Genomic DNA, 18847 nt, shown 5'->3' with positions numbered 1-18847 from the left:
GTAAAAGGAAAAGAGCTTTACCTCACTCAACTCATGTTGTCGTTGCAACTTCTTCTCAAATGAGGACTTCAGCTGCATCAGCTGTTCATACTACAACAAAATATACACAATGTAAAGGCAAAGCCAAACCGAAACCCACTAGTTCACAAACCAAAACCAGACGGACTTACTTTGTCTAGTATTGCTTGTCGTTTAAATTCCAGAACTGGCTCCATCTGAAGATTTCTTTCTATAAATAATAAATAGGATTTAAATGTATATATTTAGCAAAAATATACGCATGTAATATTCATGAACTTATGTTCTAGAAGTATTTAATTACAATCTCAGCATCTCAGAGCAAATACTAGTTTTATCCATTTTATATATATACGCTCAGGGGTTCAAGGTTTGATGGCGGAGCACAGGGAAGAGATGGGAGAAGAGCAGGTTCTCCCGCTGCTCTGGCTGCACCTGGTTAGTCTTCTTTACAGATAAGGAAGTGTTCTCTACATAAAGGGTTTAATGGTTACTGTTAACTACCTTCTCGTACTACAAGTGCTCTGAAGAACCATAGAAAGTGGGAAGTGCTGTTCATTTAATTTTTCTGCACTGATCGCTGCCAAGAATTAAGTATTTTCAACACAAGCCCTAGATAGTGAAACTATTTTTAAAATAGTTATATTTTTACGCTTTAAAGGAGAAGTAAAGCTTAACTAAAGAAGTAGCTAGAAATGTTGTACATTATGTTTTGAGCTTTTGTACCAGCCCAAGGAAGATCTGTGTCTCCAAAGATGCCCCAGTAGCTCCCCATCTTCTTTTCTGCTGATTCACTGCACATGGTCTGTGCTACTGTCACTTACTGAGCATAGGGACCCACTCACAATATACAGTACACATAGAATAGAAATAGTAATTAATACAGATAATTACTACATGGCAGCACATAAACCATTGGAATCAGAATTTAATAATCAGCCCTGTAGCATCAGCTACATTTTCTTCTAGTTAATTTGTGACGACCCCTAAGCTTAGCTTTTCAACAGCTGCTCAGAGCCCACTGAGCATGTGAGTGTCACAGACACTTTCCAAGATGGCGACCCCCTGTGACAAGATCGAAGTCCTGGATCGTTGCTGCTATTGACAAGCTGAAACTTTAGGCTGGTGCAATAAGTTCAGTATATAAAATATGGCATATTCATTTTTAGGATTTAGTTCTCCTTTAAAAGTTACTTATATTAAGTAAAAAAGTTACGTATATTTTATAACAGCAATTCGGCAGGTTTTAGAGGGAGAATGGTCAATGTCGAATTTTTAAAGAGACCGTAAATGATAAATTTCAATATTCAAATGAGAATTTTTTTCAAATTCGAATCGAATTTGGACTATTCCCTAGTCGAAGTACACAAAAAATAACTCGAAATTTAAATTTTTTGCATTCGAAAATTCACCTTGACTTTTGATTAATCTGCCCCTAAATGTAAGGGTAGGGACACACTGGGCGATTTGGGGAGATTTAGTCGCCTGGCGACTAATCGCCGCGACTTTCCATGACCAATCTTCCCCAAATGCCTCCCCTCGCTCTGCGCCTGGCTAAAATGAAAAATCGCCTGCGCTAATCACACGCGGCGATTCGTTTTCCGAAGTCGCCCGAAGTTTCCTCGTGAGGCAACTTCGGGCGATTTCGGAAAACGAATCGCCTCGGTGATTAGCGCCGGCGACTTTTCATTTTATCCAGGCGCAGAGTGAGGTGAGGCATTCGGGGAGAAAAGTCGCTGCGATTAGTCGCCAGGCGACTAAATCTCCCCAAATCGCCCAGTGTGTCCTTACCCTAACAGGAAGAAGTGTGGGAAGCACAAGACAGAACTCTGTCTCTTAATTGGCTCATGTGGCCTAACATGTATGGTTTGTTTGTGTGCACCGTGAATCCTATGATCCCAGGAGGCTGTCCTTATTTTTTAAAATGGCAAATTCATAATTATGATTACCCAATGGCACATACTACTAGAAAAGTATATTATTACGAAAATGGTTTATTTACACAAAGCAGGGTTTTATATATGATACAATATCTTTTTATAGAGACCTACATTGTTCGGGGGTATCGTTTTCCTTTAAGCCACCATTTTTTGAAACAGCGCTACAGTTGTGAAGTTTAAGTCAAGGAAATAAATACCTATTTCATATAGTAACTGTATTAACATACATACTTGCCATCTCCTCAATGTTCCTCACTAACTCTTCTTTATCAGAAATGACCTGTTTCAACTGCGGAAGATTCACAAACTGCTCCAACAATAAATCCTCTTGATCTGACATTTCTGAGAGCTGCGAGACACTACAAAAGGAATACAATCAATCAAATACATTACTTCCCCTTTGAGAAGGAAGAGGAGTTCTACTCAGGAGTCTTATTGCCCACAGAGTCACTGTTACTTCATATTTCTAAAGAACACAATAGAGAATTTAATAACAGTGGTGTGGTACATAAATGAAAGCAAGTGTCAGAGTTTCAGTAGAGATTCTGGGTGAGATTATCTTGATAGAACAATTATGGCGGCTCTCATTAATGTAAGCACAGATAGTCATAAGTAAATACGTCTTGTGCAGAATAAACTAGGCTATTAGGCAGTGAAAACATATACAAAGATAAAAGGGAATTGAAACTCCTCGGTAACTTATAATATCCTTATAATTTACAAGAGGGGGTACTTTATTCACTATATACTGTAGATGGCTGTTTGAATCTAATTGCTGATTGGTTGCCATGGGCAACATCTCCAGAAATCTCTCCAGATATTTACAGTATCTCCAATGTTAGTAAACATGCCTGCTATTCTGATGAATTTTAGGTATGGCAATTTGGATGGCGACCCAAAGGAAGTTTCCCCAGTGATCGATCAGTTTATAGAGTGCGTTTGGCAACTGATGGAACAGTTCCCGTGTGCATTTGAGTTTAATGAGAGGTTTCTGGCTCACATTCATCATCATATTTACTCCTGCCAATATGGCAACTTCCTATGCAACTGCCAGAAAGAGAGGAGAGAAATGAGGTAAGCTCATTAGCAGAACTTTAATTGTCTCCAAATGGTACATAAGCCACCTGATGAACTTTATTCCTTAAAGGGGTGGTTCACCTGTAAACTAACTTGTAGTATGATATAGAGAGTGATATTCTGAGATAATTTGCAATTTTTTATTATGTGTGGCTTAGCTCAGCAGCTGTCTGGTTTTTTAATTTGGTTGCTAAGGTTCAAATTACCCTAGCAACCATGCACTGATTTGAATAAGAGACTGGAATATGAATAGGAGAGGCCTGAATAGAAAAATGAGTAATAAAAAGTAGCAATAACAATAGATGTGTAGCCTTACAGAGCATCGGTTTTTAGATGGGGTCAGTGACCCCCATTTAAAAGCTGAAAAGAGTCAGCAGAAAAAGGCAAATAACTCAAAAACGACAAAAAAATAAATAACAAATACCAATTGAAAAGTTGCTTAGAATTGGCCGTTATATAAGATGCTAAAAGTTAAGTTAAAGGTGAACCACTCCTTTAATTTTTATTTCATTTCCTTTAGACATTACCAGGAGTAAATAGTCTAGTTACACAATAACTGTAAATAGGATTTTGAAAAAAGTACATTTTAAAAAAGATATATTTTCTATGTCATTAAATAAATATACATATATTTATTTTTTTCATTTAAGCTAATCATTTGCTTCTTTGCCAGAGTCCATGAAAGAACCTACTCACTCTGGTTGTACTTGTGGAAGCAGAGACTGGACTATATGAACCCACTGTATCGATCAGATCACAGTCAGACGCAAGGCACCCTGAGGCCTAACACTTCCCCCTCCAATTTCAAGTATGTACATATATATACGTCTTAGTTATTTGTATCGAAAGCACCATATGAAACTCGAGTGAAGAAGTTATTTTTTCCTTTGTGACCAATTGTATTCCCAATGCAATCTGTACCCTTTTGTATGTCTGGCATCACATGGAACTGCACTGGTGATATATTGATGCACGACCACACTGATAAATAAAGTTTAGGTGAAAGTTTAGTTAATACATCTGTGAAACCTTTAAGGGCAGGACTACATGGCTGACTCTGCTGCGATCCAACGCGCTGTGCAAAAACGCATGCGTCACGCCGGATGCGACGGAATAAGGTAAGTAGTTCAATTGTCGCAGTGTTGATGCGATGCAACATGACTGTGCTACTACGACTTCGATTCAACTAAAAATCGTTCGAATATTCGACCATTCGATAGTCGAAGTACTGTCTCTTTAAAAAAAAGTTGGACTACATACTTCGCCCTCTTTAAACCTACATAGCTACAATGTTAGCCTATGGGGACCTTCCCCATCAGTTTTCTAAGGGTTTTTTGATCAAAGGAAAATCTTTCGATCGATCGATTAAAATCCTTCCAATCGTTCGATTAAAATCCTTCGAATCTGTGGATTTTTCCTTCGATCGTTCGATCGTAGGATTTGCGGTAAATCCTACAAATTTGATATTCGAATTCGTAGGATTTTACTTCGAGGGTCGATTTCGAGGGTTTATTAACCCTCGACATTCGACCCTTAGTAAATGTGCTCCTAAGAGTTGTAGTATTTCTGGTCAGGTGATCTCTGAGGCAACACACAGACCATCCCGAAATGGTGGTTCAAGGCAAGATATGTCAAAGGGCAATATTTACTGATATATATATTTCTGTTTGATAAGATTCTTTAATATTCCACTTAATTTTATGTAAACTATCTGTTTGGAAAAAGGAATGTAAATCTGTTTGGCTTTTTGAAACACAGAAAAATATTTGAGGCTCAAGGTCCCTATTTTGGTTTTTAGTTGTTCATTGTTTTTGCAGGTTCTGGAGGGGTCTGTACAATCGCTTTGAGAAAGGCATGCACCCTCGCCAGTCTGTGACGGACTTCCTCCAGGCAGTGAAAGAAGAGACTCAGCAACTAGAGGAGGAGCTGGAGTTCATGCAAAAGGTAGTGGCTTATTCACATGTACGGGGATTCTGCAATTGAGCTGCTCATTACTTGCATGAGTAGACCTACTGCTGTGATTTCAGGTCATCGCTGGAAACCGTTTACTAAAGCACAAATAAAAATATGTGCACAAAATATAGACAAATTTGTCGCTGAATATGTTGCATTTGCTGAAAATAATGCTACGTACACATTAATGTCTGGTTTACTAAACAGCCAAATGTACAAAAGACAAAATTAACGGCAGAATATTCACAACATTTTACCATAATCTATATAGTGGCAGTAATTTATTTTTTCGCCAGAAAATTCTGAAGGGGAGAGGAAACATCCCATAACACCTTGTTTTACCCATCATTCTGTTCATGTTGTCATTCCTGACAGGAGAAGAGAGAAGTGACAGGATAATCAAAGATGTTTTGGATTATTCTTTTGTCTGCTGCTACAGCAGCTTTTTCAGCTGAAAGACGATTTATTATGGCTAGGAGGGACCAAAAGCTTCGTCAGCCTAGATTAAACTACATTTATATGATGCACACAAATTAATTGGTAAAACTTGTTAATGAATTTTATTTATATGATTCTATTTGCCGGGGGTAAGTCTTGTGACTGGATGTATTGGAATGTGGATTTATATGATGCCTACATGTTTGATTGGGTGAAATCTGTTTACTGTCTTGCTGATAATATCTATAAAGTTAAGCACTTTTGAAGATACATATCTGGCCATGAATCATGCCATAATAAACGCCATAAAACAAGACTATTTTATAGCAGGAATATTCGCAAACTTAAAACAAGACTATTTTATCGCCCAAAAATTCGCAGCTTGCTACAATTACCGCTAATATAAGCTGGTTCGTCAACGTAGTTACCGCAAGTGTATCGCTGTTTAGTAAATTTAGTTGCTGCGAATATTTTGGCGGAAAAATATTCGCGGCTATAACATGCGGAAACATATCGTCAAATTTACCGTGCTTTAGTAAACGGACCCCAATGTCATCTTTTTTTATTTTCAACATTTTTATTGGGTTTTCCCAAGCATGAGAGATGAACTTTTTAATAAAGCATATCTAAAATGATGAAATTACATATGATCATATACCATGCAGTTTACAGTACAAGAATATACAACAATTGTATAAGAAAACTATTATGTATAAGGAAAATGAGCCAGGAAAAACAAAAACACCAGAAAAAATGGTATATAACCAAAAGCACTTAACGTTTAAGGGCAGATTTATCAAGGGTGGAATTTCGAAGTGATAAATATTTCGAAATTCGGCCATCGAATGGCTTTACTTCGACTTCGAATATCAAAGTCGAAGTTTTTTTGACCGTTCCGAACGATTCAAGGATTTCATCCATCGATCAAACGATTTTTCTTCGACTTCAAACAACTTAGAAAACTGCTATAGAAGGTCCCCATAGGCTAACATAGCACTTTGGCAGGTTTAATTTGGCGAAGTATTGAAGTTAAAGTTTTTTTTTAAAGAGACAGTACTTCGATTATCGAATGGTCGAATATTCGAACGATTTAACTTTGAATCGAAGTCGTAGTATCCAATTCGATGGTTGAAGTAACCAAAAAATGACTTTGAATTTCAAATTCTTTTACTTAGAAAATTCCCTCAAATTTACTTCGACCCTTGATAAATCTGCCCCTAAATCTCGCATGGTGGAGTTTGAGGCAAGAAAGTTTTGTGATGACACTTTTCTAATACCCCTAAAACTGAGTTAGTTAAATTTTAGTAGCTCCAAAATTTTAGATTTATGTCTAGAGTCTATTTGATCAAAATAAAGAGACCAAATATCCATAAACCTGAGTTTGAAGTGTGGTTCCTCTGATTTAATTTTAATGGCCTCTTGCCAACATAGTTGGTTTAATTGTGCTAAAATTTATTTTGTGGAGAGGGGGGAGACTCCAAAATCCAGAACAGAAATATGGTCTTCCCGATGTCATCTTATAATGGCAACACTATAATCATTGTTGCAGTGCAGTCTTAGGTGGCCATGCAAACTCTGTATTTAAGAATGATCTGGTCTTATCTATTTTCCACCAATACAGGTGCCCAAATGAATCAGTGTTTTGTTATATGAGATAACGTGTAATATTTCTAGTTTAGGGGTTGATTTAAATGATAGATATATACTGTATATATATAAGGTATTTTATTTTATTGATTTTAGAGATGGCAGCAGTTAAATGGCACAAAGAATTTTGATGAAAGACAAGAAGGAGACAAGTTGCAGTTTAGTGCTACCGCCTTCACCTCCGCTAACAGTCCCCAGGATTATAGATGCAACCTGAAGTCCTTCCCTTCCCGCAGCCCTTCACAGGGCGAAGAGAATTCAGTCCTCATTCTTACTCAGGAACACTTGAAGAGCTCAGATCCAGATCTATCTGCTAATAGTGATCAGGAATCGGGGGTGGAGGATTTGAGTTGTAGGTCACCGAGTGGAGGTGATTCATTACCAAGCGAGGACAGTGGCAAAGACCCTGATTCTGATGAAGCCATGTTCCTGCATGCTTAAAGGAGAAGGAAAGCTTCCGAAGCAGTTTATTGCCACTAGATTAGCCACAACAGTGCAAGCTAGAACACTATATTTATTCTGCAGAATGCTTTATACCTGAGCAAACAGCTCTAGAAGCTCTCTGTTTGTTTAGGATAGCAGTTGCCATATTAGCTTGGTGTGTCATCACGTCCTGCCTGAGTCTCTCCCTGTTCACTCATAGCTCTGGGCTCAGAATACAGCAGGGAGGGAGGAGGCAAGGGGGATAAGGAGAGAGAAACAAACTGAGCATGCTCAAGCCCTAGCCCTGGAGGTTTATGCTGAAAACAGTAAGTCTGATACAGAAGCCCATGAGTACACAATAGAAGGAAAGAAATGCAGTGTTTCTTTTGACATAGGATTCAGAGCTGCATTATTTTGAGGATTTACTGGTGTATTTATATAGACCGTTCTGATAAAGGTTACTTAGTTTTAGCCTTTCCTTCTCCTTTAAGCCCAGTTATAGGAGTTGCACGGTGGTCTGGATACAGTGTATGTAACAAACAGACAAACTGTGAGTTTATTATGAGTTAACTTTCAGCAGATTACTGGGTTCAACTTCAAGAGATGACATTACTGACATTTGACATTTAGGATCAAATATGGGAAATATTTATGTTTAAAATCCATGCAGTAAAGTAGATAGAAGAAATTGACCATGCGATGCATAAATTTCATCTACTATAAATTCCAAACCTGTAGTCCTTTATTTCAGCTTTCACTATCCTGATGGCAGTTTTGACGGTTAATCTAGAAATATTTTCCAAATAATTATTGTAGCTGGAAATGGTCTCATTGTAAACCGCTGCTTGATTATTCTTGGTTGTAACTAATTGTCAACTAGACCATAGCTCATGTTGCTTATTTTAACACCCCTGCATATATTTTGGGAGCTATTGCCTCTAGGGATGCACCGAATCCAGGATTCGGTTCGGGATTCTGCCAGGATTCTGCCTTTTTCAGCAGGGTTCGGATTGGGCCGAATCCTTCTGCCTGGCCGAACCGAATCCGAATCCTAATTTGCATATGCAAATTAAGGGCAGGGAGGGAAATCGCGTGACTATTTGTCACAAAACAAGGAAGTAAAAAATGTTTTCCCCTTCCAACCACTAATTTGCATATGCAAATTAGGGTTCGGGGGTTCAGCCGAATCAAAAATAGTGGATTCGGTGCATCCCTAATTGCCTCTATCCTGGTTACATTGAGAGTGTTGCATTAGAAAGCAGGCAGAAGATTTTTATGCCAAAGCTGAAGATGGAGAATGCAGTTTTGGCAAATATATGCTCTTCTCCCCGCAAACCATGTTTCTTCCAGTCAGATCTTCCCTCTAGAATTCTTGCTGAACTCATGCACTGCAGTCATGCATCTGACTACACTGACAAATCACCATCAAGAGCGGATCTCTTGGTGTATGGCCAGCTAAGTCCAGAAGGAGCTTCTTGGTGGGATTCCAGCTCTACTGTTGTCACTGAGACTATACAAGCTTCAGATGCATCTTCATACGGTTCCATATTGTTGTCGTATTATTCTTTTCATTGAGTTTGAAAGAAGAGCTTACAAGTTGTTTCTGCCTATAGGGCTTATGTAGGGGCTTGACCAATGTTCATTTAGAACAAGCATTTTTCTTCCAATTTTTCAAAAGGATTTAAGGATTTGCAGGCTTGAAGCTAGGTGTGTGGGTAATACATGCAGTTTCAGGGTTCCTGAAGGTAACACAATTGTCTACATTTGTGTCTGCATTTGGATAGGGAGACTGGTAGTGTGATTAATTAGCTGCTCTAATTAATTAAAGGGGATGTAAAGTCTAAAAAATAAAAGTTAATTTTTAGGGTCTGCTGAAAAGAAACCTATATTCAATATACATTAATTACATTTTTAAACAAAATCTAAGCCCCTACTCTCCACTTTGTTTGTGGGAAACAAGCAAAGGACTTTACATCCCCTTTAACTGCTAAAATATTAGAACTGCTGAGCTCCTGTCATTGCTTGGTCCTGTAATTAACACAATTATTATGGCTATTCACAGGACACAAGAGTTACAAGAAATCAGGTTTTGCATTTCATTGAAGAGAACATTATTGTTTCCATAGCTTTTGCCACAGACAATTTCAGGAGCAAACATCGTTTACAGCAAACATATTAAATATGAAAATTCACATTTTATATTAGATATATTTAACTTGACTTGTCTTGTTCAATAGATATTGGCACAAATCGTATACCCTTTATATCTTTACTTGCTTGTGGAACTTCCCAGTATAAAATGTGAATTATCTATAGAAGAAGCAGCATTATAAGATCATTTCCAACAAATTGGCCTTTAGCAGTGGCTCCCTGATTAATATACTCTCCCCCCCCATGATAATAACCTGCTTCATATGTGAATGCGCATTGAAACCAGTGGGGTACAGCAGAATGAAATCCTCGCCGCCACAGACAATTGTTGTTCATTTCCTACCAAATGCCATATTTTAGCGTTTATGAAAAACTGTACAACTGTTATAATATTGAATAGTGAATATGAGTGTTTGCCAGTTCTATTCAATCCTGCAAACACTACCATTTATTTATTCACTTTGTGTGTTAGTGTAAGATATTAGTAACTTAGTAACTATCTCCTGAATCTTATATAGCTCCTTGTACCCTTCAAATCAAAGGAATGTTGTAACCTAAGACTTTATAAAATCCACTTTATGTTGTAACCTAAGACTTTATAAAATCCACTTTAGCTGCTATGAGATGTATTGTTTGAGCTGCTGATACTCCATGATGCTTAGGAGCAATCCAGACATTTGTGTTTATAGTGCACAATGGTGTGTGGAGGGTCGGCACCTACAGAGAGCTCCTCATCTTGGTCTACAAAATCCTGAAATATACCGTAAAACCCTACTTAACAATGGAGCCAAGTGAACTCCTTTGGGAGCCTTTACCCCAAAGATCACTCATGGGGCAAACTAGAGCTTAAAAGAAGGCATCGGAGGCAGAAGCTGGATTGTAGAAGTAGGCCAGAGAGGCCCACAGTGATCAAAATGGCCAATCAAGACCAAGCCCTAGTTATGGAGACACGGGCTTCTAAAATGCTCTAAGACCGAGGAAAACTAAAATTGAGCTCTCTATCATAAAGCAGGACCTACAAATGTTGTGGGAGAGGACAGCCGCGTTAGAACAGCGAGTCAGCTCGGTGGAAGATCTATGTCATCCACTCCCGGACTGGGTACAACACCTCAACCAGACAATCTCAGCCTGTACATCGAAATCCGATGACTTCGAAAACAGGCTCCACCTCAACAATCTGAGGTTCATCTGTTTCCTGGAGAGGGCGGAAGGAGATTCACTTCACAGAGGCCTGGCTGGTAGAACAATTGCCTTTGTGGTGGAATGTGCCCATGGGATACCTACAAAAGTGCAATAGTTATGGCAGCACCATCATCCCTATGTCAGAGTACCCTGTATCTGGAGATGGATTGCCTCTTAGATTTCTCTGTGGGTATTGCCAATAGGGTAAAGTTTCAGCCAGAGCCCCACCAAGAAACACCTGTAGGACCCTCTCCCCCAAACCTTGCTTTCATGGCTTGGCTCAGGCAGGAACACTGGAGAATGGAAGAGGTTGGGGTGAATGTGGGTTCTTGGGGCTTACTTCTTCCCGGAATCCAGGCCCCCACAAAGTCTCAGGTTGTACTGTATGGAGACTACTGGTTAGAAGCATACCAAAGGCTTTTATAATACATGCTACATTCAATGGATTGTGCGGGAAAATAGGCAAAGTCACATGTTATGGTACTAAGCAAGAATCTAGTCACATCACGTATAAACGTGTGTCTTAACTGCTGTGTAAATGGTTGGCACAACTCATTAGGTATCTCCAGGAATTTTCCAGTGTTACAACCCTGTTAATGCACACAAATATCTGACATTTTACCCAAAGAATATCTTCCTAATAGAGATACGTGAGTTGGACAGTTTCCTACTTGCACCCACCCTCACCTGCCCAATCTCAATCCAGGCCTGACCACGTCTAAGGTTGAGAAAGGACTTTTGTAGCCTGAGCTCAACTTCAACATGTTCTGATGGGGTTGGAGATGTAGAATCCAGGAACCACTATCCCACCAGTGACAAAGGGGTGGGGCATAAATGCACTTCTGCAACTTAAATTTTTTTAAAATATATTTCATGATATCCACATTATCTATACATGAGCGTCCCATGCTATTTGGCCTGGCAGAATGTCGAGAAGATGCAAAAATTATTTCCTGGCCCTTCCCTGTTTGGTTCAAACACTCCTGTCACATTCAACACAAAGTAAAGAATAATGTACAGTTTAGAACAACATTCTGAGCAAATTGACATTGTTATATGGCAGGATATATGTCCTCTTTAAGCGAGTTAGTGCAAAAAATGAGCCACAATGGATGCCAGTAAAATTCTCATTCATGGGGTGACCTGGGGGTGACAAAACATTCAGTTGCCACCTTGTGTTTTTGTTTTGTTAAATTCATCATTTTTTGCACAAGCTTTAAGTAAGTGGTTATCTATATTCAGTTTTATGTGCTAAATAAAACCCACGTCATTGCACTGTATATATTGTTTTGTGAATATTATATATATATATATCTATATATAGGTGAGAATATATAAAGTATTTATTGAATGTGTAGTTGGACCAATGTAAATACTGTATGTATATAGTAGAAAATGTCAGTGCACCTTTTTGTGTATAATAAAGACCCAATTTCTTCTCCAATGCTCTATTCCTCAAATTTGCCTAATTAAAGGGATTGTGTCATAATTTTTATGATGTCATTTTTATTTCTAAATTACACCGTTTACACTGCAAATAATTCACTCTACCATATAAAATGTAATTCCTGAACAAGCAAGTGTATTTTTTTTTTAGTTGTAATATTGGCGTGTAGGCGCCATCTCTGGTAATTTTGCCTGGTCATGTGCTTTCAGAGAGAGCCAGCACTTTAGAATGTAACTGCTTTCTGGCAGGCTGTTGTTTCTCATACTCAATGTAACTGAATGTGTCTCAGTGGGACCTGGATTTTACTATTGAGTGCTGTTCTTAGATCTACCAGGCAGCTGTTATCTTGTGTTAGGGAGCTGTTATCTGGTTACCTTCCCATTGACTTCCCCATCTCCCAACCTGCCACTAACTTTTCAGATAAAATAAAGTAGTAAAAGAACAGATGAGCCGATGTTCTGCCCCTGACCGCAATCGTACAAAAGTTATGTCCGACAAAGCTGGTGACAGTCTCCCACTTAAATTGTATGTTCGGCAATACATGCAGAGATATTATCGGCAGCCGACAGAAATCTTTTAACCTGTCCGATCGACCAAACGACTGATCTCCATGGGATGTAAAATGTCGGAACTCTCCAGACACGGTCCGAAAATCGTACGAATCGAGGATTCGTACTATTGGATCTTTGCGTCTATGGCCAGCTTTAGACTGCTGGGGGGGGGGGAAGGAGGGTGATGATATCACTCCAACTTGCAGTACAGCAGTGACTGAAGTTTATCAGAGTCACATGACTGGGGCAGCTAGGAAACTGACAATATATCTAGCCCCAAGTCAGATTTCAAAATTAAATATAAAAAAATCAGTGTAGAATTCTGCTGGAGCAGCAGTATTAACTATTGCATTTTGAAAAAAAAAAATTTTATTCCCATGACAGTATCCCTTTAATATCTTTTATGGATGTTGTAAAAGTACAAGAGATTTGTGGGGCCATGTCGGTGTATGATTTTGCTACACAGTATGGATAGAGAATCTGATAGGGCTGGGCTTGTGGGCCAGTCTAAACAGGGCTGGGCCAAGTCCATCGGGTGCCCTAGGTAACCAGGCTGGCCACGATGCTTACTGACCGCGCATGTTCGCTGCAACAGGGGGGAGAAGAAAGAGCTACAGAGAGGAGCAAACATGGACTAGAGGTAAGCAGAAGACCTTTTAACAAGTACCTGCCAGTGCCCCCTATCAGCATTCTCTAGGCAGGTGCCTCTTCTGTCTTATCCTAGTTACGGCCCTGAGTCTCAAATCTACTTTTACTCCGAATCCTGCCAGCTAACTGGGTTATGTATTCAGGTTGGCAAATTAAAGCTGGCCATAGACCAACCAATCTTTTCTTACAGATCAATTACAATATGGAGTGTTGCATAGTTACATAGTAAAGTTGGGTTGCAAAAAGACCAAGGTCCATCAAGTTCAACCCCTCCAAATGAATCCTAGCGCGTATAAATACAGTATATTCCAGATTCCATCATTGTATTCAAGAGAACTGGCACTCCCATGTAAAAATTCTCAATTGTTTATTTCTATTGTACCAATGTCCATTGTTTCGGTCCTTGTTAGGAACTTTCTCAAGGATGATACAAAAATATTCTAGCCAATCTTAAATAGCATAACAAATTCAAATTCTCCAAATTAAATTTTCTCATTTAAAATCCATGTGTTAAATGAGCACTGGAACACGAGCTAATGAAACACACCGGTGACATCTTGTGGACAAAATTAATTTTACAAGTACACATAACCTTTACACCGTTTTTTATCACGTTTTTACACACTAATTTATGGTATTTATGATGTACATGCGATGAGTGTTTATAAAGGTAACACTATCAGGGTAAAAAATATTTTTATGGCACTCGGGTGAAGATGGTCACAATGGGTTAAATCACTTAACTAACAAGGTTTGGATGACAAGCACCGATTCGAGAGTTTGAATTTGTTATGCTATTTAAGATTGGCTAAAATATTTTTGTATCATCCTTGAGAAAGTTCCTAACAAGGACCGAAACGTTGAACATTGGTAAAATAGAAATAAACAATTGAGAATTTTTATATGGGAGTGTCTGTTGAGATTGAGATTTTCTGCTATTTCCCTGTTCTCAAAACAACTAGTTGTTTTCAGACAGATCATCAGAAATGACTTTATCCAATTGCTTTCTATTTTCTACGTGTCACAATTTTTCTAATATTTAAGTGTAAATTGTCATTTTCATCTTCTAAAGCAGCTCTGCGAGGGGGGTGGGTCGCCGACCCTGTAAACTGTTCTAAATTGATACATTAAAGGCCCCCATTACACAGGCTGATAAAAGCTGCCGACAGACCAAGTCTGCAGTTTATTGGCCCGTGTGTGGGGCCATCCGACGGGCATCCGCGATCGATATCTGGCTGAAAGTCGGGAAGATGTTGATCGGGCAGGTTAAAAAATCCCGTCGGATTGCGGCCACATCTGTCCGTTGATGTGGTCCTGTGATCCAACCGCCTGTACTGCCTTCATGTGGGCATATCGGAGAGTGATCAGCTCATCGGACATCGCCAAAACGAGCAGATCTACCTGTGTATGGCCACTTTTAGTTGATCCATTTCATCTTTGTCCCTGCTGAGCAGAATCTCTGGGTTTCACTACAGGCAACTGTTAGAATTGATACAATAGTTGCTAATACTCCAGAGATGCTGCTGAGAAATGGATCAACTAAATGTTGCAAAGTTGTAACAGTTCAGAATCTGCACCTGGATTACTGACTTGCCAGACTGAAACACCAGAGACACATTCACCTTTAAACTTAGATTTTGGAAAAACAGTAAAAAATAAATAATAGAAAGTAATTGAAAAAAGGTCTTCATTTCTGGGGAACAACCAAACTGGAAAAAAGTTTTTGGAAGGAGAACATCCCATTTCAGAGGGTTTTATTACAGCTATGTGAAATATTTCAGCTTTATGTGAAACAGATTCTCTGAAATTGCTCTTCTTAGGGGCAAAAATCTCCCCGAACTGCCTTCCCCCTGCCTTCTAAATTGAAAAATCGCCCGTGGCAATGCACTCGCGGCTCTTCAATTTCCGAAGTCGCCCGAAGTTGCCTCTCAAGGAAACTTCGGATGACTTCTGAAATCGAAGCGCCGTGAGTGCAGTTCAAAGGCAGTTCGGGGAGATTATCGCCCCGAAGAAGAGGCGATTAGTCGCCAGGCGACTACATCTCCCCGAATCTGCCCGTGTGCTAAACTGAAGCCCTTAAAGCGACACTGACTTCTTAACAAATGTAAATACAGAAATGTTATCAATATGAGTATCTTATGAACTGCTAATATTGACTCAACTCCTCACAGAGCACCGGCTGTGAGAAAACTCAGTCCTTGGTGTGAGTAGCACTTTAACAGCTCAGAATTCCAGCAAATTGTTGTAGTACTGTTGGTACTCTACTGGATTATTTTTTTAAAGATAAAGTTTCCAAGCACAGAAGCATAAAGGAGTGGTTCAGTTTTGAGTTAACTTTTAGTATAGAATGGCAACTTGGTCAAATGCTCTGTAAGGCTACACATTTATTGTTATTGATACTTTTTCTTACTCATCTTTCTATTCAGGCCTCTCCTTGTCTCTTATTCAAATCAATGCATGGTTGCTAGGGTTATTTGGACCCTAGCAACCAGATTACTGAGGTTGCAAACCTGGAGAGCTGCTGAATAAAAAGCGAAATAACTCAAAAACCAGAAATAATTAAAATTGAAAGCCATTTGCAAATTGTCTCAGAATATCACCCTCTACATCACACTTAGCGGCAGATTTACTAAAGGGCAAAGTGACTAAAGTTGGCGAAGATCGTCACAGTTTTTGGGGACTTTGCCGATTTACTTATTGGTGCAGGTGTTACTTCGCTAGCCAAGGAGATAGACACTAGCAGGGATTCACACTCTATCACTAGGCACATTTTCGCTCAGGCCAATGGACGTTACTCCGCGAATCCACTAAGATTTGGATTTTACTGAACGTTACCTCTTTCGCCAGACTTGCCTTCGCCAGCTCAGACCAGACCAAGTGCATTGGAGTGCATAGATCTTCCTCATTCTTCTGTTACTTACATCATATTTTCTAGTGGAAAAAGTCCAAAAAACGCTGGCATCTTTTCATTTTTTCAGAGTGATAGCCTGCAAAGGTCCATTTTTTTGGGTAACCGGGTTCCCCCATACATTTTCTAACATATGGCACATAAACTATACACTGGGCTCATGTGTAGGGCATCATAACAACTCTATTGTCTTTATTAAAGTTCCCTGGACTTGTGTAACGTAATGTATTTGCTGCAACATATACGTCCATTCAACTTTAAATTTCCCACCTTATGCAAATTGACCTCTAACAAAGTTGCGCTAGGCATAATTGAACGATTGCGCATCTTCTCTTTGATTTGCTCACATTGCCGAAGTAACGCTACAGAAAATTTGCCAGCGTTCGACTCCCTGGACGCAACTTCACATTTTAGTAAATTGGCGTTGTCTGAGTAAATTTTTGCCTGGCGAAGTGTTGCGATGGCTGCAAAGCTGTCCCTGGTGAATTTTCACCGATTAGTAAATTGACCCCCATGTGTGTAGGAGTGAGGAATAAACAATGGGATGGTGAGGGAAAAATTTCACATTTGAAAAACAGAAGTTAAAAAAAAGTCAGTAACCCCTGCCTGTATATAATGTGATTAGGGTGTCAGTGACTATTTCCTCTAATTATAAATATGTTTGGAGTATCATTATGCCCTGTCTGTCACTGTATATAATGAGCTTGGGGTGGCAGTATCCAATGGCTTTCATTGCAGGACATGCCAGTTCTAAATGCCTTCACTTGATTAAGTGCTGTGGATGGACTCTATTACCCACCAGTCTCACTGTATAACATCCTCTGGCTGCTCTTACCTAGTGCTCCTACTGTATAATGTGCTAGGAATGCTATTCATTATTGCTGTCACAAAATAATCTGCTAGGGATCTCTCTGTCTATTGCTGTCATACAATAATATGCTGGGAATGGCATTACCCGTTTCTGTAACTGTGCAGTATAATAGGGTTGCTACTGTCCACTCTTCTCTAATAATGCTCTAATCCTGTTCCCTGACCAATATTCTGGTATTAAACTAATAATTAGGAGCGTTAAAATTGTGTTTTCATAATTCATTCCTATTACATCATACATAATGATTTTTCAACGAGCCTCAATTTATATCTATAAAACAATGAGCATGCCATTCAGTAGCACAAGGCACTGTCTTGACACACTTGGGGCTTATTTACTAAAATCTAAAAAATTCTCACTATTTCCTTAAAACCACTTCGACCAAACTCCCATCCATATTTATCAATAAATTAACTGAAAAAAATCTGGTGGGGGGGAAAAGACTCGAATCGTGAAAAAAAATCCAAATTGTGCGGTTTGTTTTGGATTTGACGCTTAAAAACACTCAATTTTTGTATGAAACCCAGTGCAGATCTTGATATCTGCCAGTTGTAAATGGAACATCTGCCATTGACTTCTACATGACCTTGGCAGGTTTTAGATGGATTTCCCTTTTAAAAATTGGACTTTAAAAAATAACCCCCTTATGTTACGTGTGTTCTCTTGCCAATTACCATAATTATTAGCCAGGGATATTATTATTAATCACAGCATGTCGCTCCTCCCTTGTGCTTGTACTCTCCCTAAAAAAAGTCAGCAGTGGTCCCTATGTTTTCTGCTTACAGTCTGTAACATGGACATTACCCTATCAAACTCTATGTTACAGTAGCCAGAAATGGAAGAGTAGTTGGGGTGGGGGCCGACATCTTGAGAACAGTCCAGGGCCCAAGATTTACAATCTGCCCCTGCCAAGAACAATAGGCAAAAAGTATGTCTGGCACAAGTGCAATTCATTGAACTCAAGTTAAACAAGGGGGTATAATGGGCTTTGGGCGGCTTCACATGGGAATTTTCTATCACCCTTATAATTTGACTACATTTGCACTTATTGTATGTTTTGGGTCTAGAAAATCTAAGATCATTCTAAGCTTGGAAGCAGGTGTTTACATCAATGTAAATATTCTGTGAGCAGACCATGGACTTATTATTGTATTACAGAGATTACATCCCAATTCCTTCCAGAGAGCTGAACTCCATCCTACAAGACCTACAGGATGGACTAGGAAAACAAATTATATTTAATATAAAGTATATAAATGTATATATCATAAGAGGCTTGTGCAGTCCGTGGTATTTCATATTCATATTTCCTATTGTTGTACTGTGGTTAGTGGCATTCAGAGACTGCTGGGAATTTCAATGCAGCAAATGCTGAAGTGCTACATACTGCAGATCCCTCACTGTAGGATCCATCCATGTACCTTAGGAACAAGTTATATGAAGCGGGGGTAATTCTTTCTCTTACCTGCAATCACACTTCATATTTACCACCTCCCACACACATGTTAATAAATATATAAATAATGTAAAAATCATTATTCAATGAAACCATCTTACATGCAACATCTGAAGTTGTTTTGAAGGACAATCTCC

The 18847-nt window shown here is 39.0% G+C and overlaps 2 protein-coding genes and 1 long non-coding RNA gene across 3 annotated transcripts in view; 2 read left to right on the top strand and 1 right to left on the bottom strand.

Moving 5' to 3' along the window:
* vps37a.S (vacuolar protein sorting 37 homolog A S homeolog) overlaps positions 1-18847 on the bottom strand; it is a 52807-nt gene that overhangs the window by 4805 nt on the left and 29155 nt on the right. Inside the window, 2 exon segments of the mRNA NM_001097153.1 lie at positions 22-90; positions 171-229. Coding sequence (NP_001090622.1) covers positions 22-90; positions 171-229 — 128 coding nt within the window.
* LOC108706606 (myotubularin-related protein 7-like) lies at positions 2791-7579 on the top strand. The gene is made up of 4 exons (XM_041579493.1): positions 2791-3032; positions 3709-3843; positions 4853-4979; positions 7170-7579. Exons 1-4 carry the CDS (start codon positions 2794-2796, stop codon positions 7512-7514), a joined length of 846 nt encoding a protein of 281 aa, XP_041435427.1. The 5' UTR covers positions 2791-2793; the 3' UTR covers positions 7515-7579.
* Positions 11401-12322, top strand: LOC121399282. Its single transcript, XR_005964873.1, has 3 exons — positions 11401-11410; positions 12055-12056; positions 12170-12322. It is a non-coding gene; the product is annotated as an uncharacterized LOC121399282 (long non-coding RNA).

This window comes from Xenopus laevis, chromosome 1S (assembly GCF_017654675.1).
Source record: "Xenopus laevis strain J_2021 chromosome 1S, Xenopus_laevis_v10.1, whole genome shotgun sequence".
NCBI lineage: Eukaryota > Metazoa > Chordata > Amphibia > Anura > Pipidae > Xenopus > Xenopus laevis.
This window is presented reverse-complemented; position numbering and strand designations above follow the sequence as displayed.